Below are 23,957 nucleotides of genomic sequence, written 5' to 3'. Positions count from 1 at the left end.
GGCACAGTGGTTAAGAATCCACCTGGCAATGCAGGGGACATGGGTTCGAGCCTTGGTCCGGGAAGATCCCACATGCCGCGGAGCAACTAAGCCTGTGTGCCACAACTACTGAGCCTGTGCTCTAGAGCCTGTGAGCCCGGGTGCAAAAACTCCTGAAGCCCGCGCGCCTAGAGCCCGTGCTCCCGCAGCAAAAGAAGCCACCGCAATGAGAAGCCCGCGCACCGCAACGAGGAATAGCAGCCCCCGCTCCGCAACTAGAGAAAGCCCGCGCCTAGCAATGAAGACCCAACGCAGCCAAAAATAAATAATTTTAAAGGGAAAAAAAAAAGAAAATCTAGTGTTTTTACACAAAGGGGGCTTGGAATGTGAGTAACACGGAATGAAGAGTGGGTCAATGACCTTGAACTCCTGGCAGAAACCAGGAATTTAGAAGAGGGGTGCTTGTGACCGGGCTGCCATTTTTAGAGCGGGTCCACCATAGCGCTGTTTTGTGCTCCATGTCGCACTTGCAGCCCAGCTGCCAGAGCCGACCAGATCTGGGTGGGTCTGGGCAGAGCTCATGGGGCGGGGCCGAATTCCGAGAAGGGGGGCGCAGTCGGGGTGGAGCGGGCGCGGCAAAGCAGGACGGAATGGGCGTGACATCGAGGAGCCCCGCCCCGTCCCGCTTAGACAATGCCCCGAAGCCGCCAGACCGTCGCGCCCCCGACCCACTGTAGTACTTGAGCGCGCCTACCCGGGGACCCCTCAAAGCCAAAGCTGCAATCCCCGAGGCTTGAAGACTACGACTCTCTTCTTCACCAACTCTGTCCTCAGGGGGGTGGGGCCCCAGCCAAGAACACAGAGCTGCAAGAGTGGGGGTGGCCGCAGGAGGTGAGTCTGGTGGGAGGTGTTCCTCGGACCCTGTGTGGGCCGGAGTTTGGGGGTGCTGGGCCCGTGCTTGCGCCGGACAGTGCAGAGGGTCGACATTTGGGTGCGGAGCTGAGTCGGGGTGGACTTTGGGGAAGATGGATCGGGAGACTGGGGGACCCGGTCCTGGCGCCCGGAGCGGTGCCTGCTCCCCAGAACCACGCCCCCCCGTTTCCCCGCCCCTCGGATTTCGTTTTAGACCTCTCCCAGTCCTCTGGGACTCAGTCTGGTTTACACTGGGTCGCGCTAGGAACGGAGTGACCGGCCAGGGTGGAGAGGATGTTTAACTCCTTAGGCTCTAATTCCTCCCTCCTTGTCCCTCTCTCCCTTTCTCCTTCGGACACCCAGGACTTTCATCACCCAGGTCCTGACTCTCTCCCCAGCTGTCTCCTCCTGTCCCATAACCCTTGTGGGTTCCTCGCCGCACTTCGGGTCCCTAAGGCAGCGAGCAGCAGAGGGTTAAGGGGGCGGGGCCGCTGCATTTTTTGGGAGTGAGCGCATCCTAGCGGCTGCCAAGAGGGGCGCCCGGCAGGGACCTCTCGAAGCCCCCGAGCAGGGGCAACAGGTGTTTTGGAGACTAGGGATCCCGATCTCGTTCCTCGGACTCCCCCTAAAGCAGCAGACCGGCGAGGATGCGGGGTGGAGTGGGGTCAGCAGGAGAGGAAGGTCTGGAGGGGGTGGGGCGGAGTGGGAGGGGCGCCCGGAGATAGCAGGAGGAAGACCCGGGCGCTTTTAACCATCCCCCTATGCCCTTCTCTGCATGTCTCTCTCTCTGCCTACCCCCGTTCTGTTTCTTCTCCCAGACAGGTGAAGTAAAAAAGAGACAACTAAGAAATCAGCGCAGCCAGAGGGGGCGTCTGTGTGGATGGGATGGGGACGCCAGGGGAGGGGCTGGGCCGCTGTTCCCATGCCCTGATCCGGGGGGTCCCGGAGAGCCTGGCGTCGGGAGAGGGTGCGGGGGCTGGCCTCCCGGCTCTGGACCTAGCCAAAGCTCAGAGGGAGCATGGGGTGCTGGGGGGTAAACTGAGGCAGCGATTGGGGCTGCAGCTATTAGAACTGCCTCCTGAAGAGTCGCTGCCGCTGGGACCGCTGCTTGGTGACACCGCTGTGATCCAAGGGGATACGGCCCTAATCACGCGGCCCTGGAGCCCCGCCCGCAGGCCGGAGGTGAGCGCCTGGGCACGGGTGGGGTAGGGGGAAGGGAGGATCTGGACGTCTGGGGCTTAAGGGAAGAATGGGGGTGGGAATGTCTCCGCTTCGCGCCCTCTTCTCCTGCCCTAAGGTCGATGGCGTCCGCAAAGCCCTCCAGGACCTGGGACTCCGAATTGTGGAGATGGGGGACGAGAACGCGACGCTGGATGGCACTGATGTTCTCTTCACCGGTGAGGCTGGGGTGCTTGCACCCTGGGGCTTGGCACAGGGAAGCAGACTTTGGGAGACTGGGCCATCTCGGGCCTTGCTTCCAACCCACTCCCGCCTCATACCTCGACGGCCTCCCTGGGCTCAGGCCGGGAGTTTTTCGTAGGCCTCTCCAAGTGGACTAATCACCGAGGAGCTGAGATCGTGGCGGACACGTTCCGGGTGAGGAGCGGGACCAGCCTTGGGTGGGGGGAGCAGAGAGCGGATGGGGGTCGGAGGGACCGGGGCGGGCCGCGCTGAGGAGGAAGAGGCTGAGAGCAGCCTGTGTTTGAGGGTATCCTCTCACCCTTCCCGCGTCCCTGAATACTTTCCCTTGGTCCCCTTAGGACTTTGCCGTCTCCACGGTGCCGGTCTCGAGCCCCTCCCACCTGCGTGGCCTCTGCGGCATGGGGGGACCCCGAACTGTGGTGGCGGGTAGCAGTGAGGCTGCCCAAAAAGCTGTCAGGGTGAGAAGGGGCGGGGCTGGGGTGGGGCAGGTTGGGGCGCGGCCAACAAAGTGGGCGTGGCTCCGGGCCTGGGAGGCGGGGAGTTGGGAGGCTCTGAGAATTAACTCCAACCCCTACCCTCATGGAGCTGTCCATCTACGTGAAAACACGTGTGAAAACAAGAAGTTACTATAAACGGGACAGACAGCTGGAACACCGAGGAACAGGGGCAATTAACATCGTTTTCCCGAGTTTCAAGAAACTCCCTAAAGGGCACCCAAGCTGTGTCTTGAAGGATGGATAGGACCGACCCGTGGGGTCTGAAGTAGGGGAGAAATGGGTAGCAGGTGGAAAGAACTGCATGTGAGTCCGAGGTGGAAATTAGACAAGTTAATTAAAGCGCTTAATGCCTGACACATAGTAAGTTCTATGTGATTGCTGTCATTATTATTCCACAATAATGTAACTCTGTCCCCAGCGCTTAGCGGTGGTAGGGCAGCCGGACTCAGTTGTGGAGAGGCTCTGAGCCTTGCATGCTTCCTCTCTCCTCTCCCCCAGGCAATGGCAGTGTTGACGGATCACCCCTATGCCTCCCTGACCCTCCCAGATGATGCAGCGGCTGACTGTCTCTTTCTGCGTCCCGGGCTGCCTGGTATGCCCCCTTTCCTCCTGCACCGTGGAGGCGGGGACCTGCCCAACAGCCAGGAGGTGAGAGAAGGCAGGAGCTCCACCACCACCACCAACCAGAGAAATGGGGCTCAGGCCTCCCTAGTGGGAGGAAGAAGGGGTACCTTTTCTAGAAGCCTGGGTGGGGCCACTCTAGCTGGCTGAAATGGGGCCCTGGCTGTGGGCCTTGGGGTCTTACTTCCTTCTCCCCACACACTGTCCTCCCTGCAGGCACTGCAGAAGCTCTCTGACGTCACCCTGGTACCTGTGTCCTGCTCGGAACTGGAGAAGGCAGGCGCTGGGCTCAGCTCCCTCTGCCTGGTGCTCAGCACACGCCCCCACAGCTGAAAGCCTGGCCTTGGGGTCCTGGCTGACCAGGGGCAGGGTGGCATAGGAGTAGAAGGGGAAGGAAGGTTAGATAGAGGACAGTGAATAGTAGTAGTGGGGAGATGGCCCCAAGGGAGGGGGAGGGCATAGAGTGAGAAAAAGGATAGAGGTCACTGGGTGAGTCCTCTCCCCAAGAACTAATAAAATAGAACTGACCTTTTAGACTGGGTTGCGACTGGGCTGCGACTGGTGTCTTACTGGGGCAGAGGGTCAAGGGCAGGGCTGAAACCTGAGGTTGGGGTCAGTGCTGGGAAGGAGGCCTCCTTCATTCATCAAACCCTCATTCAGCGCTCACTGACTCATTGTCCAGCCCTGTCATATCTGCTTGGGCACAAGATGGACAGGACAGAATTTCTATAATGGGGAGCATGTACAGGGCAGAGAAAAAATATGGGTGAATCACTCACTGAATTTATCTAAATGTCAGATGATTCAGAGACTGGGAGATCAACAGCCCATCCCTAGTTGATAGGAGGAAATGACATTTCCAGGGATATTCATTTTCACTCATTTACTGAGGCTTAGCGGTGATATAAAAAGGGTCAGTCTCCTGATATCAGGGGACTCACAGTACATGAAAATTTCTTATAAATTGAAATACAGGTTGTAATGGAACAATTCACAGGAGGCTGTTGCTATGAGAGAAATAAGGGGGCTCCCTAGGGCATCAGAGTGTATGCAGGGGTGGGCAAAGTGGGTCAGAAATAGCTTCCCAGAAAAGGCTACACTTGAACTGAGTCCTGAGGATAAATAAGAATTAGCCAGGCAGATAGTGGGGAGGAGGCAAAGGTTAATCCAGGAAGAAGAAATTGCACGGGGCAAAGGCACATTTGGGGGCTGGGAGAATTCCTCTAAGGCTGTCCTGTTCTAGGCACTGAGTGACAGAGATAAGCCTGGAGAGTAAGTAGAGTACTGTAGCACCTTGAACCCAAAGCTGAGGCCCATGGGCCCAGAGCTGAAATACTGCTGAAATATAGGCTGTCAGGAGCAGGTTAGCATTTGGGGAGAATATCTCTAGCTTCAGGGAGGAGAACAAGGGCAGGAGGATGAGGTGGGGCTATGGGTAATCCAGGGAGGAAATAAAGAGTACATTCAGGTGGCAGTGCTGGTGTGAAAAGGGTGTGGACTTGACAGTGACATTAAAATTGAAAGACAGGACTTGGTTTATCGCGTGGGAGTGAGAGGAAGGAGGTCTACATGACTCTCCATTTCTGGCTTGGGCAATGGGTTTGATCAAGAGAGAATGCAGAGGAGGAAGGATTAAGTAAGTGGCTTGGGAGATGACAGTGAGTTGGGTTTTGGACCTGCTGTGTGCAGAATGCCTAGGGCCAGCCAGGCAGGGATGTCTGAGGGACAGTTTGGAAATCTCATATCAGAGATCTGAACTGGAGAGAGTTCTGGATGTTGCTTGCAGAGAAAAAGGCTGAGGACTGGCTGTGGATGACAGCATCCCAGGAGAGGGAGAAGGCAGATAAAGAAAAAGACAAACCTGGAATGGTGGAGAATACTGTAGGGGTAGGGAGCAAGGAGGAGGAGTCCAGAAGGAAGACGACAGCATTAAAGAAAAACAGAGCTTAAATAAGAGCAATCAAAGGCCAAGCCAGATGAATGCTAATAAATGTCTAGTGGGTGTGGTTATTAGGACATCACTGGCAATCTCATGGAGAGCACGTGAGCAGTGGGAGTGGAGTGGAGTGAAGAAAAAAATGGAAGAGAAAGGTGTAGGCCCTTGGTTCAAAGAGCTTGACTGTGGAGAGAAGGGAAGAGATAGGGCAAAAATCTAGGAGTTGTTGATGTCTTAAGATAGGGAGACAGGGCTTGATCAGGTTTAGAAAGGACATCAGTGGTGAAGGAGACCTGAAAGCTGTGTGAGAGATGGGGGTAAGGAAGGACCAAGATCAGCAGCAGAGATAGCCTGGATCCTCCGTCTCCTGACTCCCAGTCTAGTGCTCATTTCTATCCCATGGTGCCTTCCTTTTCCAGGTGAAGGGCCAAGAAGGGGAGGGGTGTTATGGAGAGCTGGGAGCCCCCAGCTTGTGAGGTAGTAAGGGCTTCCTTTCGAACTACAACCGCATAGGTGGTGGAGGAATCAGCAGGGACCACTGGGGACAGTCGGCAGGATCTTCTGAGGGCCATATGATCCAGGTCTGCGTAGAGCAGGCTCTGAAAGGTGGGGAGGAAGGTAGGAGGGTCTCAGAAGTCTGACTCCCTTGGGGATCCAAGCCTCTGTCTTTCTTGGTCCACTTTACTCACGAATTCTGGCCAGCCCCCATCCCACCCCCAAGCCTTTACCGGCTCCTGGTCCAGGTCCCCTGCAATCTTGGGCTCTTCCTCCTCTCCTGGCCTCTGGGGCTCCGCTTTCACGAGTGGAACTATGTGGGGGGGACAGAGCTGAAGGATTGAGAGAAGGTGACCAACTTGTCTGCTCCCAGCAAGGGCTCAGACTCAGGAACTGGGTGGGGAATGTGCGGGGAAGGCAAATGGGGTGGAGTTAGTCTCACCAAATCTGGGGGGTGGTCGAGGCGGGTGAAGGGGCGAGCGCCTGTAAGAGACGGTTAAGAGTCTTTGAGAACCACTAATCTTGTCTCGCTTGTTCTGGGTCCCAGGACGCGCCAACAACAACCCAGCAACAGGCCGGCTCTGACCAGCAAAACAACCTAGGTTCCACCCGCACAGATAGTTCCGCCCACACTTGGAGCCAGCTCGGCCTCTAACTTGGCTTCCTTAGCTAGGGCTCCACCCATCAGCCCATGGCCTCGCCCCCAAGTTCCGACCTCCCCCATTTGTCTCCGAGCCACATCCGAGGGCTCCCGATGTAGCTTTGGCCCGCGAAAGTTCTGGGCCTGCCCCTCCCGCCTCTGGTCGAGAGCCTTCAACCAGGCCCCGCCCCTAGAGCTCACCTGCGCAGCCAACAGGCCCAGCCCAATACTCCGAGTCCCAGCACCAGCCCAGCGCCCAGCAGCGGGATTAGAATCTGGGGATACACGGACCCTGCGGGAACGTTGGAAGCGGGGTAGCGGTGGATGCCGAGGTCAGGGTGCGGGGACAGAGAGCTAGCTCTCCCACTCAGGAACCCCCAGACCAGGCTTCCCTCCCTGACAGGGGCGTGTGTCTGAGTTAGGTCCCCTTTGTGTGAAGGCCTAGACCTACCGTGGGTGGGCCCCGGGGCTCTGCAGTAGGCCCGGTCCCCCAGCACGTGAAGCTCCGTACGGCTCTCGTTCTCTTGGCGGCCCTTGCAGATAAAGGTGCCCGAGTCCCCCGCGCTCAGGAGCAGCTCCAGCCGCCGGATATCAAGGTCCAGGGCACGTAGGCGGCCAGCAAAGGGCTGGACGGGAGACACGGTGGGGGTCCCGCTCGGTGAGGCCAACAAGATCGCGCGGCGTCCTTTGGACAGGCCTTTGCAGGCCGGGAATCTAGGTGCCCAGACCCAGCGGGTGGGTTGCGAGACCCCTACGCAGGAGAGATTCACCCGGTCCCCGGGGTGGCCGTCCAGTGAAGCTAGGGGAGGCGGGGGGTGGGGGTGGGGTTGCGGGGGACAGTGGTCAAGGCAAGTCCACAGAGCAAGACGACCCTCCCTCTTACGTCTTTTCCCTCTCCTCTACCCTCCTGCCATCCTGGATCTTCCCATACACATCTCATCCCCCCCTCCACCGGGTCGCCTCCTCCTCCTGCCTCAGTCTTTCCTTGCCCATTCCGACTTTCCTGGGGACTTTCCTGGGATGGCTTACCCCCGGGGTTCCCCTGGGCCCTCCACAGCAACAGCGGCAGCAGCTGCAGAACCAAGGCCATGGCTGCGATGTGGTGGGAAGAGGAGGCCAGGGAATCAGCGAAGGAGACCGGAGGGAAACCAGAGGGGGAGGAGGGGGGAGACCGCAGGTCTGGGGGCTCTGATAAGGGGTGGGGGAGGGGCCCCCAGCTGCCCACATCCCTCTGGGAATCCTTGCAGGCAGGTTCACAGCCCTCAACCAATGCTCACTTAGAATTCATGCTGGGGCCCTTTACACAAGCACTTTCGCAGACTTTAACTCTTGAAGCGTAGCAGTTGCCGGGAGCACTACAATTTCTGGATCTTGGCTGTCTGAATTCAAATCTCGACTTCACCACCTACTAGCTGCGTGATGTGCGCAAGTCGCTTAACTTCTCTGGGCCTGCTTGCTCATCTGTAAAATGGGAATAAAAGCACCTACCTCGCAGAGTATTGTGAGAACTAAATAAAGTAATACACGGTAAATGCCTAGAACAATGGCAGAGACATAGGAGCACTATATGCTTGCCATTATTACTATTTCTATTCTTATTTTAGCTGCTACCTCACCCCTCTGTGCCCACTCCGTCCCTCCTGGCCCAAGGTGGCCCGCCCAAGTTGGCAGGTTTTGATTAGGGAGGCGCTTTGGAGTAGGTGCACAGCCCCACACCCAGTACTTCATCTGCCCTCACTGCACCGGAGCAACCAAGGCCAGGCCAAGCCCAGGTGGAGCCAGGATGAGGTTCTGAGAACCTTCAGGGGGCCTGAGGCAGCCCCTCCCTAACAGGCAGCTCCAGCCCATGCCTCTGCTGCTTTGACATCACAGAAGCTCTTGGTGACATCACAAATCCTACCCCTCCATCCTGTGGCTGAGGAGGGGTTGGGAAAACTAAGTGGAGGCTGAACTGAGATTAATTTGGTGCTCAATTTCTGCCCACATACCCCTACCAATGCCCCCCAGGGACCAAAATTTTGCAGTCAGCTTGGGCCACACCCCATTGTCCATTTCCCAGGAACCAGCAGACACTGCTACCACCACAGCCACTGTAACATCACAGGGGCCTTTGGTGATACTTCTTCAGAGGACTGGGCAGACAGGGATGTTACTCCTGGGGGCCAGGAGGGTGTGTCTTGGACTGAAACCAAGAACCAAAATGGAGTTGGCCACTAGTGCACCTACCCTCCCCACCTCTCTCTCCCATCCCCATCCCTACGGCCCCACTGGGTCCTGCTTAGCCCCTCCCTAAATGGGGAAGGAGGGGCCACCAGAGGCCAGGGAGGGCGGGACTGGTGTGGTTATAAATTCCAAAAAGGCCACTCAAATCCCAGAGCAGGAGCCCTGAAATTCTACTCTGTCGGCTGCTGCTGTTGCTACCATTCTCAGGATCCTCACCATGAAAGGCCTTCTGCTGCTCACCTTGTCTTCTCTGCTCTGCTGGGTCTCAGGTGAGCACCTGGGGGCCCCAAGGACCTGGTTCACCTGGTCAGGACTTTTACACCCTGCCCCAGGCACTGCCCTACACTATCCACTACTCAAGATCCCAAGCGCCCCCAGACCCAACTGGCTCAGCTCTCCTGTGCCCCGCTGCGACAGGGTCCTTGCTCTATTTCTCAAGGACCCGTGTCTCCATCTTCAGACTCTTCCCCACCTCCAAGACGCACTCTTCTAACCTGCCCAGGGTTCCAGGTCCCCTGGTCCCCACTCCTTGGAAACTCTGATATCCAGCTCCCCTGCCAGCCCCACTCTGATACAGAACTCTCCGGGATCCAGCTTACCTGCTTTCTCCTCTCACCACCTGCACTCAGCCAGGGTGTCCTCCCGGAAATCTAGGCATCCAGCCTGCGGCTTCTTTTGTGACCCATCCTCCCATCTACTCCATCAGGGACTTTGTGCTCAGTCCCTCGAGCAGTGGCCTCTCCTAGATCCCCCCCTGCTCCTCCCTGAGGTGCATACCTCCAGGAACACAAGCTTTCTGGAAGGCTCCAGTGACCTCTCAGAACCTCCCAGGGAAACAGGGAGATTTCCCAGCCTTCTAGGGAGGGAATGCCAAGGTTGCTCACCCCCAGGGTGAGGTGGGTTTCACTGAGGTGCAGTCACCAGGCTCCTCCACCCACGGACTGAACCCTTCCGTCCCTCAAACCTTGAATCAGATGCAGCAGAAACTTTCCGGGTGCCACCTTCTGCCTTTCTGCACCCATCCTCTCCATTTTGGTAAAGTGCTCGGATGGATTCTGATGATCTGTCTCCCAGATACTTTTCCTTTCTGTCAGAGAGCTACTGGGGTGGGAGGATTCAGTTCAAGTCTGGTTCCTCTTCCCATGCTCTTGGCGGCCCCAGGAGGTGAAGAATACATTGCTAATCTGGCCCCAGGTGGCTTTCTTGCCGGCCTCAAGTTCCAAGCCATTTCTGCAAGTGTTGTAACCACCATGATTTTTACTTTTAATATTTCTTCCTATTTCAAGACTCCATCTGTGACCTCTTCTGAATTCCTTCATCTCCTCCCTCGCCACCTCCATTCCTTCCCCGTGGTATTCTCACATTTCATCTGTCCCCAGCCCCATTGTTGGTAACTCTGCCCCTCTTGACTCATCTCCAGATGGGGTGGAATGAAGGAAGATGTTTAGGGTGTGGGCCATTCACAGAGCAACAACTCCACCCTCACCCACTTGCGTTTTTTCTGCATCACTCACCCTCTCTTTCCCTACCAGACCAAACAGGTCAGAATACCTACTTGATTGGCTCTTCTCCACCCTGCCCACCAGCTGGGCTCATCCCCAGGTGAGTCAGACACTCCATCACTTCAGCCCGACTTGTGTCTTCCCAGCTGACATTCGCTGTCACTCCTGCTACAAGGTCCCTTTGCTGGGCTGTGTGGACCGGCAGTCCTGCCACCTGGAACCAGGACAGCAATGCCTGACAACAAATGTGTACCTCGGTAACATTCCTTTCTTCAGTGGGGAGAGGGGGCCAGTGGGAGACTCTATGGCTGGGGATGAGGTGGAACAGAGAATTACAGCAATGATAATATTTGGCCAAGGATTATTATGTGCCAGGCACCATCCTATGTCTTTACAAGGATTGTTTCAATTAATGCTCATGACAACCCTATGATGTGGGTGCTATTATTATACTGAGAAAACAGCCTCAAAAAGAGACAGTAACAGGTCCAAAGCCTCATGGGCAGCAAGTGATAGGACCAGGATTGAGGTGAGGGGCAGGGTAAGGAAGTGCAGGAGAAAGGTTAGACTGAGAAGAGATACAGAAGGGCAGGGCCAGGGGCAGAGTTGGGAAGGAAGGAAGCCTGGGTGGGGTGCATGGGGTGGGGAGGTGGACACAGGCATGCCAGGTGCCCATCTTAACTGTCCCCACTGCCCCCTCCTAACCCCAGGGAAGATGTGGGTTTTCTCCAACCTCCGATGTGGCACACCAGAAGAGCCCTGTCGGGAGGCCTTCAACCAAACCAACCACAAGCTAGGCCTGACCTATAACACCACCTGCTGCAACAAGGACAACTGCAATAACCCAGCCCCTCGGCCCACCCCGGCCCTGGCCCTTGTCCTCCTCACCTCCTTGGCTGGCCTTGGCCTCTGGCTGTTGCACTGAGACTCACTCCATGGCTGCCCCTCCTCCCACCTGCCTTAGCCTGAGCCTCTCTTCTTGTGTCTTCGTATCCTCTGCTTCCTTTTGCTCAGAAAAGCATTTCTCCAGACCCTTCATATTTCTTTAATTAGACCGTGGTTTCCCGATCCATCCTTCCATCCCACACCCTCCACTCTGCTTCTCTGGAGTCTCCTTCCATTTCCCTCGACACCACTCCAGATCCTCCATTGTCTCCTAGAAGGGCTCCCCACTTTGCCTCCTGAACTCCCCTGTGCCCTATGTGAGGAGGGATTGGAATCTGGGCCTGAAATGGGGTTTCTGTCCTGTCCCCAATGAAGGCTCCCAGGAAGGACCTGATGACCTCACTCTATGAGCTGATTCTCCAAACCCTGGCTCCCATGCATACCTCATCCCCATGCTCACCCCTTTCCATTTTGAGTAATAAATGTCTGTATATGATCAATTGTGCATCAGAAGATCTATTGTCAGAGGCGCCCTCCCAGGAAATAACACTCTCAGCCCTCACACTCACCCAAGAACCCTTCAGGGAGTTTCTCTCAGAGGCTGGGCTGGGGCAGATGGAGAAACAGGTTTTGCAGGCTTCCATCCTCTCTTCCAGTATCTGGGGGCTGGCGTACAGGGCCCAGTGTTTGGAGAAGCAATATTTATCTTAAATTTAGGCCACACCTCTGATGTACTGCCAAGAAGGAGGTGCAGCCTGGCTTGAGGGCGCCCCAGAAAGGGTAGGAGAGTTGCATGGGGATGGGACCTGGGACCCTCTTTCCAGGCCTCAGTCCCTCAGGTTAGATTCAGAGGCCTCACCTGGCCTAGTACGTGGGGCACCAAGCAACCCTCCTATCACAGTGCTTACATTTCCTTTCTCAATTCCAAATAGTCATACTGGGAGCCAAGTTGCAAATGCGGGGAAGGGGAACAAGCCCAGACAACGAGGCTCATTGATTCCTGGTGGCCCCCACTCAGCCCAGAGCCTGCTCCCCTCAGTGATCCTTGTTGCTAAGGAAGATTCTCCCTAGCAACAGGATGTAGGTGTCACATAGGGCAGATTCTCCATTGTCCTTTGGGGTTTAGTTGGTTAAGGAGTGCACCATTGTAACTAAGTCCACTGATCCTTGATAACCCCTAAACTAGAGCCTGGTTGCCCCCATATTACTCCTTCAGCCCTCCCATCAACAAAAGATGGAATTTTCCAGTCAGCTCTAGAGTGGTCGATAGATTTTAATGGCTCACAGAGGAGTGTTTATCTTCTCACCTCAGATCCCCTTTGTTCCCTTGCTCCTTTGCTCCCTTCTCTTCCCCTACTCCCACTACCCTCTCCACAGTCCTGACAAGAGCCAGGCTAGGGCGGTGACCCCTGCAGCCACGATGCACGCGAGGGCTGCAGTGCTCGCCACAGCACTGTTGCACAGGTCGCAGACGCAGCAGTCCCTGTGCGTCATATAAGTCACGTCTCCCACCACCTCTGTTTCCACTCGACTGCAATGATGGGCCGCCACGCAGGCTGGATGGTGATGAATCAAGGTCACTGAGGCTGAGAGAGAGAATGAGATTGTGCTGTTGAACTCCTGGCTTAAGGACTTGCCTTCTGGGGCAGAGCAGATGTGATTTCAAGGAGCCCAAAGGGATCCTCTGCCCCCTCAAAAAACACCTCCCTGAAACCAAGTGATCACAGTTAACACACTGACATTGTGAACCCCTGATGGGATGCACTGAAAGGGACCAACATCACTTCTTGCCAAAAGCTCACAACCTCAGTCTAATCATGAGAAAATATCAGGTAAATCCAAATTGCGGGACGTTCTATAAAATAACTCATCAGGACTCTTCAAAAATGTCAAGATCATGGAATCATGGAATCAAAGGAAGACTCAGAACTGTCCCAGAGGGGGGACGACTAAGAAGACAATGTAGGATCCTGGTGTGGGTCCTGGATCAGAAAAAGGACATCAGTGGGACAACTGGCTAAATTGAGTAAGGTCTGTAGGTTAGTTAGTTGTACTGTACTGGTGTTATTTTCTGATTTTGCTAATTGTACTATGGTTATATAAGACGTTAACATTAGAGGAAACTGGGTGAGGCTATACAGTACTGATCTGTACTATTTTTCTAATAAAATTAACTTTTCTGTCAATCTAAAGTTATTTAGAAACAAAAAAATTAGAATACACACACACACATAACTCCCTGGTCCTTAGCTGATGCCTGCAAGTTGAAGTTTGGCCAAATCTTTTGGTCCCTGCCTTCAAGGGAGCTTTTCACCCATTTGTGAGTGAATGGGCCTATGAGACTCTTTCTGGAGGGTAAAAAGGAGGGGGTGGGGCCGCACAGACAGCGGGCTTCCAGGGGCTCAGTGCCAGGAGCCAGAAGGGGCTACAGACCGCTCCACTCTGACAGCGACACCATCTGCCCAGAGCCAGACTGAGCCTGGAAGGTTCTGGAAGCCAGAAGGACTGAAGTAGTAGGGGCTGGAGGCAGGGGGACAAACGGAGAACTCACGGTTTCCAGTTGGCTTGGTCTGTCTCGGGTCTGGTTGGGGTTTGCGCTCCAGGAAGCCGCAGCGTTCGCCCTCGCCGCAAGTGGTCACGGTCTCTTTGCAGGAGCCGCTGGGGCCTCCACCGCAGTCATAGCACCGCTTGCGGTTTCCTGGCAGGAGAGAAGAGGTGCTGGAACTGGGTGGGGTGGGGGGGGGGGCGGCTGGCACAGGGCGACGGGCCTTTGTGACAGGCGCCTTGGCTGCCTCCTTACCCAAGGCAGCCCGCAGCAGGGTGCTGAGCAGGATCCCAGCAAACAGGGGGTTCATTGTGTCTGCCTGTGTCTGTAGCGCCTCTCCCTCCCGCCCACCCGCCTCCCTGGCCCCGCTCTGCCAGCCTTTTATCCCCCTTGCCTTGGGCTTTTTTTTTTTTTTAATTTTTATTTATTTTATTTATTTATTTTTGGCTGCATTGGGTCTTCGTTGCTGCGCGCGGGCTTTCTCCAGTTGTGCTTGCCTTGGGCTTTATAGGGCAATAAAAAGGGAGGAAAGAGACTCCTCCAGCAGCCACCGGGGCCGCAGTGGGGACAGGGAGGGGCCCCCACAGGAGAAAGAGCTCTCAGCATCCTCTGGCATCCCCAAACTCCTCCATCTCAGGAACAATTCTAAAAGGGTGGCCCCAGACCTCCTGCGGGTCCCTAAGGCCCTTTTAGAGGGTCCTCCGCCGTTTTCCTTTTCCAACTACATATCTGTCAGATTTTCTTCAGATACTTCAATCAAAACAACAAATCCCAACAGGTTGAATGCAGAAGCAGATGTGAAAACCCAGCCATCTTCTATTTCTTCTATTAAGCCCACCATTAAATAGATTCCCCAAAGGGTGAAGCCATGCCACTCTTCTCACTGTACTGTTGGGAAAGGAATTATTTTTCGCAAAACTATGTTTTGTTAACATGTAATAGGTTTATTGTTTTTTTATTTTTAAATGAACCTATTAAAGTATTCTATTTCTATTTCTCATATAGCAAATATTGATATAACTTACATAAGAAAAGCTCTTTGGGGTCTTCAGTAATTTTTGCGTGTAAAGAGGTCCTGAGATAAATGTTTTGAAAACTGCTGCTCAGTGGATACCTGTGTCTCCTCTGCCTCACATCTCCCCCACCCTGTCTGCCTCTTACTCCCAGTACTTCTGCCCTGATTCCCCAGGTGCAGCTCTTCTCCCCAATCTCTTAAGCCCCCGTCTTCCAGACTCTACCACCGGTACTCCCAAATCTTATCGCTGCCTTCCTTCCTGGTCTTTCTGACCCTCATCCCTGCACCAGTGGAAACACATCCGTCCCTCTGGCTGCACCCATGATTAACTCTTTCCTCTAACGCAGTAAGGCTGGGAGAGATAATTATGGGGTAAGAATGTTGAGGCTTGGGGGGATCAAAGGGATCGGAAGCTGGGTGGCGTCCTCCCTTACGCAGCTGCAGCTGGGCTTTGTGTGGGCCGGTGGGTGGGGGATTGTTGAGTCCACACTCAAACACCGCTTGCCAACAGATGTGGGCTGCAAACAGGTCTGGGCCAGGGCTCAAGGTCAAGGAGAGTGACCTTGACAGACTTAAATGCACAGAAGGACAAAAGACAGAGAAACATAACAAGGAGATGAGAGAGCAAAGAACAGCTTGAGACAAGGGGAGGGAGGGAAAGGAGTAGGAGGGAAAGTGACAGACGCTGACAGACACCATTCAGGAGCGACAGACGCAGCTAAGAGTAACAGGCAAACGCTGCGGGAATGGAGAACACCCTCAAGGCAAGAGCAGGCTCTAGTAGGAGGCAGGGAGGATGTGAGAACTGTGAGGCCAGGGTCCCTGCTATGTCAGTCTGCAGAATCTGGTCCGGCTTCTGCCCCACCCTCAGATTCACTCCCTAGGTGTGTTTGTTTACTGCTCCCTCCCTGTCTCGCTCAGGTGCTCCATCTCTCCAACTCTAGGATCTCCGTGTGCAGATCACATTCTCCCAGACTCCTGAGCCCCGGGTCCAGCCATGGGCACCTCCAGCATCTTCCTCTGCATTCTGTTCCTCGGTGGGGCACTGGGTAAGGGTGGGCTGGGGAATCCTTGGGGGCTGGGGGCAGGGTGGGGTGGTGGTGCTGGCAGGGGCTTGTGGAGGAGCCTGAGGTCTGGGGGTGGGGGGTGGCGGAGAGGGTGCTGTGAAATGCCAAGGAGGGAGTTGTAGGGGTTTTGGAAAGAAAAGCTACTGGGAATGGTCTCAGGACAGCCTGATGAGGTGGAACAAGAAAAATTTCCTTTCAAAGGCATTTGAGAATAACTGTCTCTTTCCTGTGGCATCTTTGACAAGCCTCTGTCTCCCATGACCCTTATCTCACCTCCTGTTTCTTTGCTGGGCCCCTTGGTCAATGTTAATTCCTATTTTCTCATCTGACTTAGCACCATCTGCTTAACTTCTTCACTGGTACCCCCTCCTCGTCCCGCCCTGGCTTTTTGTGTCATTCTCTGTGTTCATCTCTGATTCTCTTGGCTTCTGTTCATGTCTGTGCGTCTCTCACACTCCCTGTATCCCTCGTGCCTCTGCATCTTTTTCTTTTCCTGTATTATCCCCCCTCCCTTCTCTGTGTCTCTTTTTCTACTTCTGTTTTTCCCTCCATTTCACTGCTCCTCTCTCCCCACTTTGTGTATCACCTCTGTCTATGCATCTCATTCCCAAATCTGGGCTCAGCCTCTCACCTGTCCTGTTTGCCTCTCCTCCGTGCCTGATCTCCACCGACCCCACAGGTCTCGCCCCTTCCCCTGCCTGGAGACGGCTCCACTGTTACACCTGCAACTTCGCCAAACCCTGCTACCCTGTTCCTACCGAGTGTCAGGATGATGAAGTTTGTGGCATCAGTATTGGTACCTCAGGGAGGACTCCCTAGGCCTTCCCCACCGCCATCCGTCCTGCCTTTCCTGTGGCCTCATGGCCCTTGCCTCCTTCCTGCCCCTGCCTCAGCATCCCCTCTTTGTCCCATAGAACAGTGAGGTCAAGGAGCGGAAAGCCTGCCTCCCAAGGACCCAGTGCTCTCTGCAGGGCCATGCCACCTGCTGGTCACGCTCCTACACTCCTCAGCACCACTGCTGCGAGCAGGACCTGGGCAATGCAGCCACCACGCCGCATTGGCCCCCCAGCCTCCTCCTCATCACCCCGCTCATCCTCGTGGCCAGCTTCACCTGGGGAGCCCACCTCCTCCACCAGCCTTCAACCCAAGACTCCTCCACTATCACCGTGGCCCTGGAAACACCTGCACAGACACTTCTGAGATCTGCCCAAGAACCTGATCTTGTACAGAGACCTCACACCCCTTGGGCCCAACACCTTCACGGACCCCTCCCCAAACCTGATTCCTACAGGCACTGCTCTAGCCCCTACCTGCCCAGAGGCACCTACCCGGAGCCCAGCCTCATAAAGAACACCTGTTCTAAATCTTTGGTCTTTTCTAGATGTCTGTTGCTGATGCATTCTCTCAGCCCCAGCTCTCTGGCAAGGCAGGTGTTTGACGGAGCTGTGGGTCCCAGGCAAGGGGATCGAAGGGGCACCAGGTGTGATGAGGAGGAGGGTCCTGCTAGGAGAGATTAACTTGGTAGGTCAGGAAGGAGGGCTTGGGGAACTATGAAGAGTAAATATAATAAAAGTGCTATCTGGGAGTTCAGTAACACTGCTCCGTGTGTGTGTGTGTGTGTGTGTGTGTGTGTGTGCGTGCACACACGCATGTGCTCTAACAGCAAACTATAGTTGCTTGGTGGGTTGGGCTGGGGTGCTGGCACGTGAACCACAACTTTCACTTCATCCTCCATCTGTCATTGGCATCCTCCTTCTTGCCATTAGCTTAGCTTAAGCCACTGCAGCGTGAAGGCTTTAGGTAAGACTTCTGAGAAAGCTTTTCTCCAGTGAAGCCCAAGCTTGAGTAGACACACAAAGGGGCCCCTGGTGGAGTGGTGAGGGTGTGGCCGGGAGGCCAGCTCATTTCCACCTGAGACTAGGAGCTGGGAGCACCGGTTCCCTCTCCCGCTTCACCAGCCCAGACTTGTCTTGGTTCACTGACAGCCAAGCACGCAGGGCCCAATTACTCACCCCACCAGGGAATTCACCCACCCAGCACAGTGGACAGGATGTCAGGGTGGTAAGCTGCTCCCTGCTCCGGATGCCACAGTGGAGCGCCTAGGATAAGGGGGGGCCGTGGGGGTGGTGGCCAGGCACAGGTACCCCCATCCTGACTCAGTTCCCTCCACTTCCATCTGAGGAAGTCTGGGGTCTGATTAGAGGTGCTTCTCTCTCAATTTCTTTTCTTTGTGGGGATGAGACAGGGGTGGGGATCTAGCTTAATTTAGAGGCAAGTTGAGTCTTCTTTCCATTCTCTCTGTCCCTCAATCCTCCCACTTTGTACTTCTATTTTTTTTCTCTCTCTCTCCATCTCTTTCCCTTTACCCTGACTTGAGCCTCTTCCCTTCTCTCTTCTTCAATTTCCCCCATTTGTCCTTTGGTTCCCCCATAACTGATTCTCCACCACGGCTCAAGTCTCTGGATTCCTCTGTCTCTTTTCTTCATCCCCACCCCTCCTCAACCCCTTCCAGCTACCCCAAGCTCCCCTCAACCCCATGGTACTGCAGGCTCAGGGCCACCCCTCCACTGGCTTCTGGGAGACAGGAAACCACACTTTTCATAGGTGACATCACAGAATAATGCTTCTCCTTTCCTTCAGCCCCCAGCCCCTTCACACACACACACACAGAAAGCTTGGCTGCTGGAGACCAGCTGGACTGTGAAGTAGCACTCCCAGCCCCTCCCCCCTTGCCAAGGTTTTCGGGAATCTTTCAGGTGCCAGATGGCCAGGGAGACAGCAGGTCACACTTCCCAGCAGATGTCATCGAGATCACCTGGTCTTAGGGGCAGGTGGTCTGTGGGTTTTGCAAAGCAGAAAGACATTAAGGATACTTCTATTCTCCACGTCCTCAGGAACCAGCATCCCATCCCCACCCCAACCTCAGTCTCCTCTGGGATTTAAGCCTCTGCCCCCTAGTTGTTCCTCACCTGAGATGGGCCAAATGGATGTTCTCATAGACCTGGATCTCGGGTTTGAACTGAGGAAACGAGGCATCTGGGGAGAAAGAGCCATATGAGGTGTGGCAGAGAAGTCACCAGATAACTCAGAGCTATATTCCTTACCCCCCTCCTCCCCTAGAGAAGACAGGGTATAGAGGCAAGATATGAGCCCACCCCTCTGGGAAGGAGGGACTCACTTCTGTGCTTAGTCCCCTGGACCCTCCGCCTCCAGAGCATGACGCTGAGGACCACGATGGTGAAGCCCTGGCCCACTGTGAGCAACAGCATCAGGATCCAGGGTGCACCCCACTCTGTGGAAGGGGCACAGAGCACAGGGGAGGCATCCATGGAGGCTGCAGGAAGGGCACGAAAAGAGGGATAAGGAGGGAGGCAGGGAGGGGGCTCTGTCCCTTGCGCCCCAAAGAAAGGCTTTCCCCCATAGTCTGGTGGGCTCTTCCAAAAGAAGACTTCCTTGCCCCCAATATCCACCACCCCATTTTGCCTGTTTCCAGGCCTCTCACCCTGATCCCATAAACCAACATTGACAGAGAGTGGTGACGCCCCCCTGGCTACACATGGATGGCTAACTCCAGGGTGGACCACCACCAGCCATAACTGCAATTTTTCCCTCAAGCCCTTCACAGTAATCCACCCTTTTAAGAAAAAAAGAAAATGCCTTCTGTTTATTCATTCTTCCATTCATCCACTCCACAGGTATTCGCTGAGTGCCCACCACATGCCCGACCCCAGATTAGGTGTGAGGATGTAGAAGGAAATAAAACCCAGTCACTGCCTGTTAGTTGGCCTTCACTTACCAAAATAATGGTCATTTGCTCCTCCCTCCTGCCTTGTAAATGGGTTGTTCTACATCCAATAGCATTCCTTCTCTGTATAATGGACTTTTTATTGTAAAACAATTATATATTTTTTCTCCTTCTGCCTCCACCATCAATGGGCCATTATAACATCAGTGCATATATCCTTTCTTCAAAAGACAACCACCCCAGCAATAATTCTTACCTTCTTCCTCACTGCTAAGGGATATTCCACAAAAATCATAGATTATCCTATTTCTAAACAAAGGTATATTCCACCAGAATTCTTCTTCTCCCTCTTGACTGATGGTCTATTCCATCAGAAAGCTGGCTTAACCAGCCCCCTTCTCTGTTACAGATTCAGTCAGTGAGAAAAAGCCCTCCTCCTACAGGCAGCGGAGGATAAAAACAGCCAATAACAGACTCGCCCCCTCCCCTAGCTAGCAGTGCGGGATGTGTCGGAGGCAACATCCCTTCCCTTAGTGTCCATCAGTTTACCTGCCAGCCTAAAGCTGATCCCTTTGTTCTGAGGCATGAGGCAGCGGATGTTTCTTGGTCTACGTCCCCTGGGCTCAGGAAGCCCTTCCCCAGGACACACCAAGAGCATGGCAGCCCCATCACCCCAGAAGGACTGCACACGCCCCCTCACAGGACCCCTCCCCTCCAGCCAGGTCACAGAGTCCAGGCGTCTGGCGGGGACCACAGAGCACAGCAGGATAGAGCAGGGAGATCCATCTGCAGCCCTCGCAGAGAACTGGGATCCTGGAGGGAGAGAGGGACTCCTCAGTTCTTTGTCTGGGCTTCCCTGGCTCCCAGTGGCCCCTGGTCTGCATGCCCCCCACTCACCTCTGAGCACGGAGACATCATACACCCTCCAGTTCTGGTACTTGTGGTGCTGACCCAGCACGGCGCACCAGTACCGCCCAGCGTCTCCCTCCTTGGACCCTTCCAGCCACAAAGAGTTGTTTCCCAGGAGTTTGAGCCTGGATTCCCTTCCGGGCTTCCCAGGGTCTGGGGCTGGCCTGGCTACTTGGACGTGGGCCACTAAAGCAGTGGACGAGCCTGTTGCCGGACTGCGGAACCAGGACAGGAATTCGTCTCCATGCAGGGTGGGTGGTGAAGGACATGGCAGCTCCATTGCCTCCCCCAGTGCCACATAGATGGCCTGGATGTTGTCTGTGGGGAGGGGGCTGTGTGAGACCGGAGACCTCCATCAGGTCAACAACCCCACCCATCAACCTCCTACCCCTGGCTTCTTCCCCTTCTGGGGTCCCCCAGCACTGGGCCGGACTGTGAGCACATTTCTCAAGTGACAGCTACAAAAAAGTAAGGTGGAGAGAAGAGGGTGGGGCTTTCCCCACCTCTCCTGGCAAGTGAGGGAATCTGAGGGCAAGAGGGAAAAGGCTGGAATAGCTGACAAATGCCCATACCCCTCCCTTTTGTTTCTCCTCTTCTGGATGAGCATTTACTTGTCTGTTCTTATTTTCTAAAGGAAACTGTACCTGACCTGGACCCTCGCTGACTCTGGATCTTTCCCAGTATTAGAGGCAGGGGGAGGTCAACTGGGGTAAATCTATCTTCTTGAGACAGAGGCCTTCCCCAGGCCCCTAAGGAGAAACAGCAGCAGTCCCTCCCAACCCTGTGAATAAGTGAAGGACCCCTCAACTCCTGCTCCTTACCTGCAGCAGCCTGGGGGAGCCCATGTAGGCACAGAAGGAGGAGGAATAAGACAGCCATGGGGAGAGCTTACCAAGTTCTCTTGCCTGGGACCTGCTATCCCCAGGGAGGAAACAGAGCCCAGATAAAGGCCCATACTCCCTAGTCTGGAGTGACATGGGCCTTTGAAGGGGATGGGAATGCTGGGGAGATAAAGCCCAGCTGCATGTCTAATGGGGAAAAAGTGACAGCCACCTTTCTGTGCCAAGAGGGAGAAGACCAAGTTCAGGCCACTCCAAAGATGACCTCTTCACCCTTCAGACTCCACATCAGCTGAAGGACTCAGAACAAAGACTCTCCACGCTAAGAAGCCTGTGCAGAAGGGGTCACGGCTGTCCACCTCCCATCAGTCTGGAAGTACATTCCGTGTTCTCTCCTCCAGCCCAAGAGACACCAGCCATGAGGGAAGAAGCTGAGTCTTCATATTGGTTTCCAGGGAACCCAGCACAAGACTGCACATCCAGTCAGTACTCCCTGAATGACTTAGAATGACTTTCTCTGTGGCTGCCTGGCACATCACAGACTTCTTCTGAGCCCCTGATGAGTATATTAAGTTATTACTCAAGGAGAAGGATAGCAGGGGCCTGGAGAATTCACTGATTCATCCCTTTGCCTCAGGAAGGACTCTCTTAAGGCAGCTCTTCATATTGCTCTAATAGTTTTTAATGTGTTATTTATTTATTTATTTAAAAAATAGACTCCTGGTAAAGCATTTCTTTATTTTTTAAATTAATTAATTAATTTTTATTTTTGGCTGCTTTGGGTCTTCGTTGTTGAGCACGGGCTTTCTCTAGTTGCGGCGAGCGGGGGCTACTCTTCGTTGCAGTGCGCAGGCTTCTCATTACAGTGGCTTCTCTTCTTGCGGAGCACGGGATCTAGGTGCGCGGGCTTCAGTAGTTGTGGTGCACGGGCTTAGTTGCTCCGCGGCATGTGGGATCTTCCCAGACGAGGGATCGAACCTGTGTCCCCTGCACTGGCACGCAGATTCTTTTTTTTTTTTTTTGGCATGCAGATTCTTAACCACTGCGCCACCAGGGAAGTCCCAATGTGTTATTTATCTTTAAAGGCTATTTTTTTTAATTGTTTTTGATGAACTATTTCATGCATACCAAAGACTATATCTAATGTACAACTGTATATTGGCTAAAGAAACTGTGGTATATTCACACAACGGAACACTCGATAGCAATTAGAATGAACAAACCACAATGACATGCAACAAGGTTGACTCCCACAAACATAATGAGAGTAAAGAAGCCAGAAACAAAGGGCACGTACTGTATGATTCATTTACATAAAGTGCAAAAACAGACAAAAGTAATCTATGAGGTTAGAGATTAAAAGAGTGGTTACCCATGGATGGATCTAGAGGTTATCATATTAAGTGAAGTAAGTCAGAAAGAGAAAAATAGGGACTTCCCTGGTGGTCCAGTGGTTAAAACTCTGCACTCCCGGTGCAGGGGGTCTGGGTTTGATCCCTGGTCGGGAAACTAGATCCCACATGCATGCCACAACTAAGAGTTTGCATGCTTCAACTAAGAGTCTGCATGCCGCAACTAAGAGTCCTCATGCTGCAACTAAAGATCCCGCATGCCGCAATGAAGACCCAGCGCAGCCAAAACAAACAAACAAACAAAAAAGAGGTCTTCCCTGGTGGCGCAGTGGTTAAGAATCTGCCTGCCAGTGCAGGGGACATGGGTTCGAGCCCTGGTCGGGGATGATCCCACATGCCACAGAACAACTAAGCCCGTGTGCCACAACTATTGAGCCTGTGCTCTAGAGCCTGTGAGCCACAACTACTGAAGCCCATGCACCTAGATCCCGTGCTCCACAACAAGAGAAGCCACCGCAACGAGAAGCCCGCGCACCACAACGAGGGTAGCCCCCGCTCACCGCAACTAGAGAAAGCCCCCGTGTAGCAACGAAGACCCAACGCAGCCAAAAATAAAGAAAAAGACAAATACCATATGATATCACTTATAGGACACAAATGAATTTATATACGAAACCTGCTGACAGACATAGAGAACAGACTTGTGGTTGGGGGGTGGGGTGGGGTGGGGTGGGGTGGGAGAGGGATGGATTGGGAGTTTGGGATTAGCAGGTGCAAACTATTATATATAGAATGGATAAACAACAAGGTCCTACTGTGTAGCACAGGGAACTACATTCAATATCCTGTGATAAACCATAATGGAAAAGAATATGAAAAAGAATGTATCACTTTGCTTAAAGCAGAAATTAACACAACATTGTAAATCAAGTATATATGAATAAAATAAATTTAAAAATAAATTCAGATCTAAACAGAAAGAAAAAGTAATGGTTACACTTGGTGGGGTGGTAGCAACTGGTAGTGATCTGGAGAGGGTCTTCTAGATGCGGTAATGATGTAATGATGTAATCAGATTCCTGATCTGGTGATGACTACATGGACATATTCAATTGGTGCATTTTTCTCTATATGTGTTTACTGCAATGAAAAGCTAAAGGGTTTATATATTATGTAGGTGTAAGGTACTAAGAAAAATAAAACAAACCTCTATATCTATCGAGAAACAGAATATTACCCTTTCAGCCAAAGATCCTCTATGCTGTGTATTATAAATTTGCTCTTTATCTTTCACATACTTGATCATTAAATTTTAAGTGTTTTTGAATTTTGTACTATGGTGTCATGTTGTATGTAATCTTCTGTGGCTTTCT

The 23,957-nt window shown here is 53.7% G+C and overlaps 6 protein-coding genes across 13 annotated transcripts; 3 read left to right on the top strand and 3 right to left on the bottom strand.

The window, feature by feature from the left end:
- Positions 1-647: 647 nt before the first annotated feature.
- On the top strand, positions 648-3,965 carry DDAH2 (dimethylarginine dimethylaminohydrolase 2). 2 transcript variants are annotated; one of them, XM_036868265.1, is made up of 7 exons: positions 648-870; positions 1,710-2,073; positions 2,189-2,288; positions 2,414-2,487; positions 2,652-2,771; positions 3,309-3,458; positions 3,648-3,965. In XM_036868265.1, exons 2-7 carry the CDS (start codon positions 1,777-1,779, stop codon positions 3,762-3,764), a joined length of 858 nt encoding a protein of 285 aa, XP_036724160.1. In that variant the 5' UTR covers positions 648-870; positions 1,710-1,776; the 3' UTR covers positions 3,765-3,965. The 2 variants fall into 2 exon arrangements, with proteins under 2 accessions (XP_036724160.1, XP_036724161.1); XM_036868266.1 differs by lacking the exon at positions 648-870 and adding an exon at positions 1,412-1,572.
- Positions 3,966-4,085: 120 nt separating this feature from the next.
- On the bottom strand, positions 4,086-8,284 carry MPIG6B (megakaryocyte and platelet inhibitory receptor G6b). Of its 5 annotated transcripts, none has more exons than XM_036868261.1 (6): positions 7,532-8,284; positions 6,954-7,301; positions 6,704-6,794; positions 6,305-6,345; positions 6,096-6,175; positions 4,086-5,966 (listed from the first exon to the last, which is right to left on the bottom strand). In XM_036868261.1, the coding sequence occupies exons 1-6, from the start codon at positions 7,590-7,592 to the stop codon at positions 5,760-5,762; spliced, it is 828 nt and encodes a 275-aa protein (XP_036724156.1). In that variant the 5' UTR covers positions 7,593-8,284; the 3' UTR covers positions 4,086-5,759. The 5 variants fall into 5 exon arrangements, with proteins under 5 accessions (XP_036724156.1, XP_036724154.1, XP_036724157.1 ...); XM_036868259.1 differs by having other exon boundaries at positions 6,704-7,301; positions 7,532-7,594; positions 7,780-8,284; XM_036868263.1 differs by having other exon boundaries at positions 5,764-5,966; positions 6,096-6,194.
- A 576-nt stretch (positions 8,285-8,860) lies between these two features.
- Positions 8,861-11,609, top strand: LY6G6C (lymphocyte antigen 6 family member G6C). 2 transcript variants are annotated; one of them, XM_036868271.1, is made up of 4 exons: positions 8,862-8,994; positions 10,258-10,266; positions 10,374-10,484; positions 10,938-11,608. In XM_036868271.1, the coding sequence occupies exons 1-4, from the start codon at positions 8,943-8,945 to the stop codon at positions 11,150-11,152; spliced, it is 387 nt and encodes a 128-aa protein (XP_036724166.1). In that variant the 5' UTR covers positions 8,862-8,942; the 3' UTR covers positions 11,153-11,608. The 2 variants fall into 2 exon arrangements, with proteins under 2 accessions (XP_036724167.1, XP_036724166.1); XM_036868272.1 differs by lacking the exon at positions 10,258-10,266 and having other exon boundaries at positions 8,861-8,994; positions 10,938-11,609.
- Positions 11,610-11,733: 124 nt separating this feature from the next.
- LY6G6D (lymphocyte antigen 6 family member G6D) lies at positions 11,734-14,007 on the bottom strand. 2 transcript variants are annotated; one of them, XM_036868270.1, is made up of 3 exons: positions 13,913-14,007; positions 13,664-13,810; positions 12,346-12,698 (listed from the first exon to the last, which is right to left on the bottom strand). In XM_036868270.1, the coding sequence occupies exons 1-3, from the start codon at positions 13,965-13,967 to the stop codon at positions 12,475-12,477; spliced, it is 426 nt and encodes a 141-aa protein (XP_036724165.1). In that variant the 5' UTR covers positions 13,968-14,007; the 3' UTR covers positions 12,346-12,474. The 2 variants fall into 2 exon arrangements, with proteins under 2 accessions (XP_036724164.1, XP_036724165.1); XM_036868269.1 differs by having other exon boundaries at positions 11,734-12,698; positions 13,664-13,967.
- Positions 14,008-15,667: 1,660 nt separating this feature from the next.
- Positions 15,668-17,306, top strand: LOC118903325 (lymphocyte antigen 6G6e-like). The gene is given in 4 exon segments (XM_036868273.1): positions 15,668-15,721; positions 16,419-16,544; positions 16,652-16,927; positions 16,930-17,306. Coding segments are annotated over 4 exon segments (483 nt in total). The 5' UTR covers positions 15,668-15,669; the 3' UTR covers positions 16,959-17,306.
- Positions 17,307-18,346: 1,040 nt separating this feature from the next.
- Positions 18,347-21,308, bottom strand: LOC118903319 (lymphocyte antigen 6 complex locus protein G6f-like). Its single transcript, XM_036868264.1, has 6 exons — positions 21,215-21,308; positions 20,382-20,711; positions 20,034-20,297; positions 18,918-19,073; positions 18,709-18,775; positions 18,347-18,575 (listed from the first exon to the last, which is right to left on the bottom strand). The coding sequence occupies exons 1-6, from the start codon at positions 21,270-21,272 to the stop codon at positions 18,551-18,553; spliced, it is 900 nt and encodes a 299-aa protein (XP_036724159.1). The 5' UTR covers positions 21,273-21,308; the 3' UTR covers positions 18,347-18,550.
- Positions 21,309-23,957: the final 2,649 nt, after the last annotated feature.

Source organism: Balaenoptera musculus, chromosome 11 (genome assembly GCF_009873245.2).
Source record: "Balaenoptera musculus isolate JJ_BM4_2016_0621 chromosome 11, mBalMus1.pri.v3, whole genome shotgun sequence".
NCBI classification, from domain to species: domain Eukaryota; kingdom Metazoa; phylum Chordata; class Mammalia; order Artiodactyla; family Balaenopteridae; genus Balaenoptera; species Balaenoptera musculus.
This window is presented reverse-complemented; position numbering and strand designations above follow the sequence as displayed.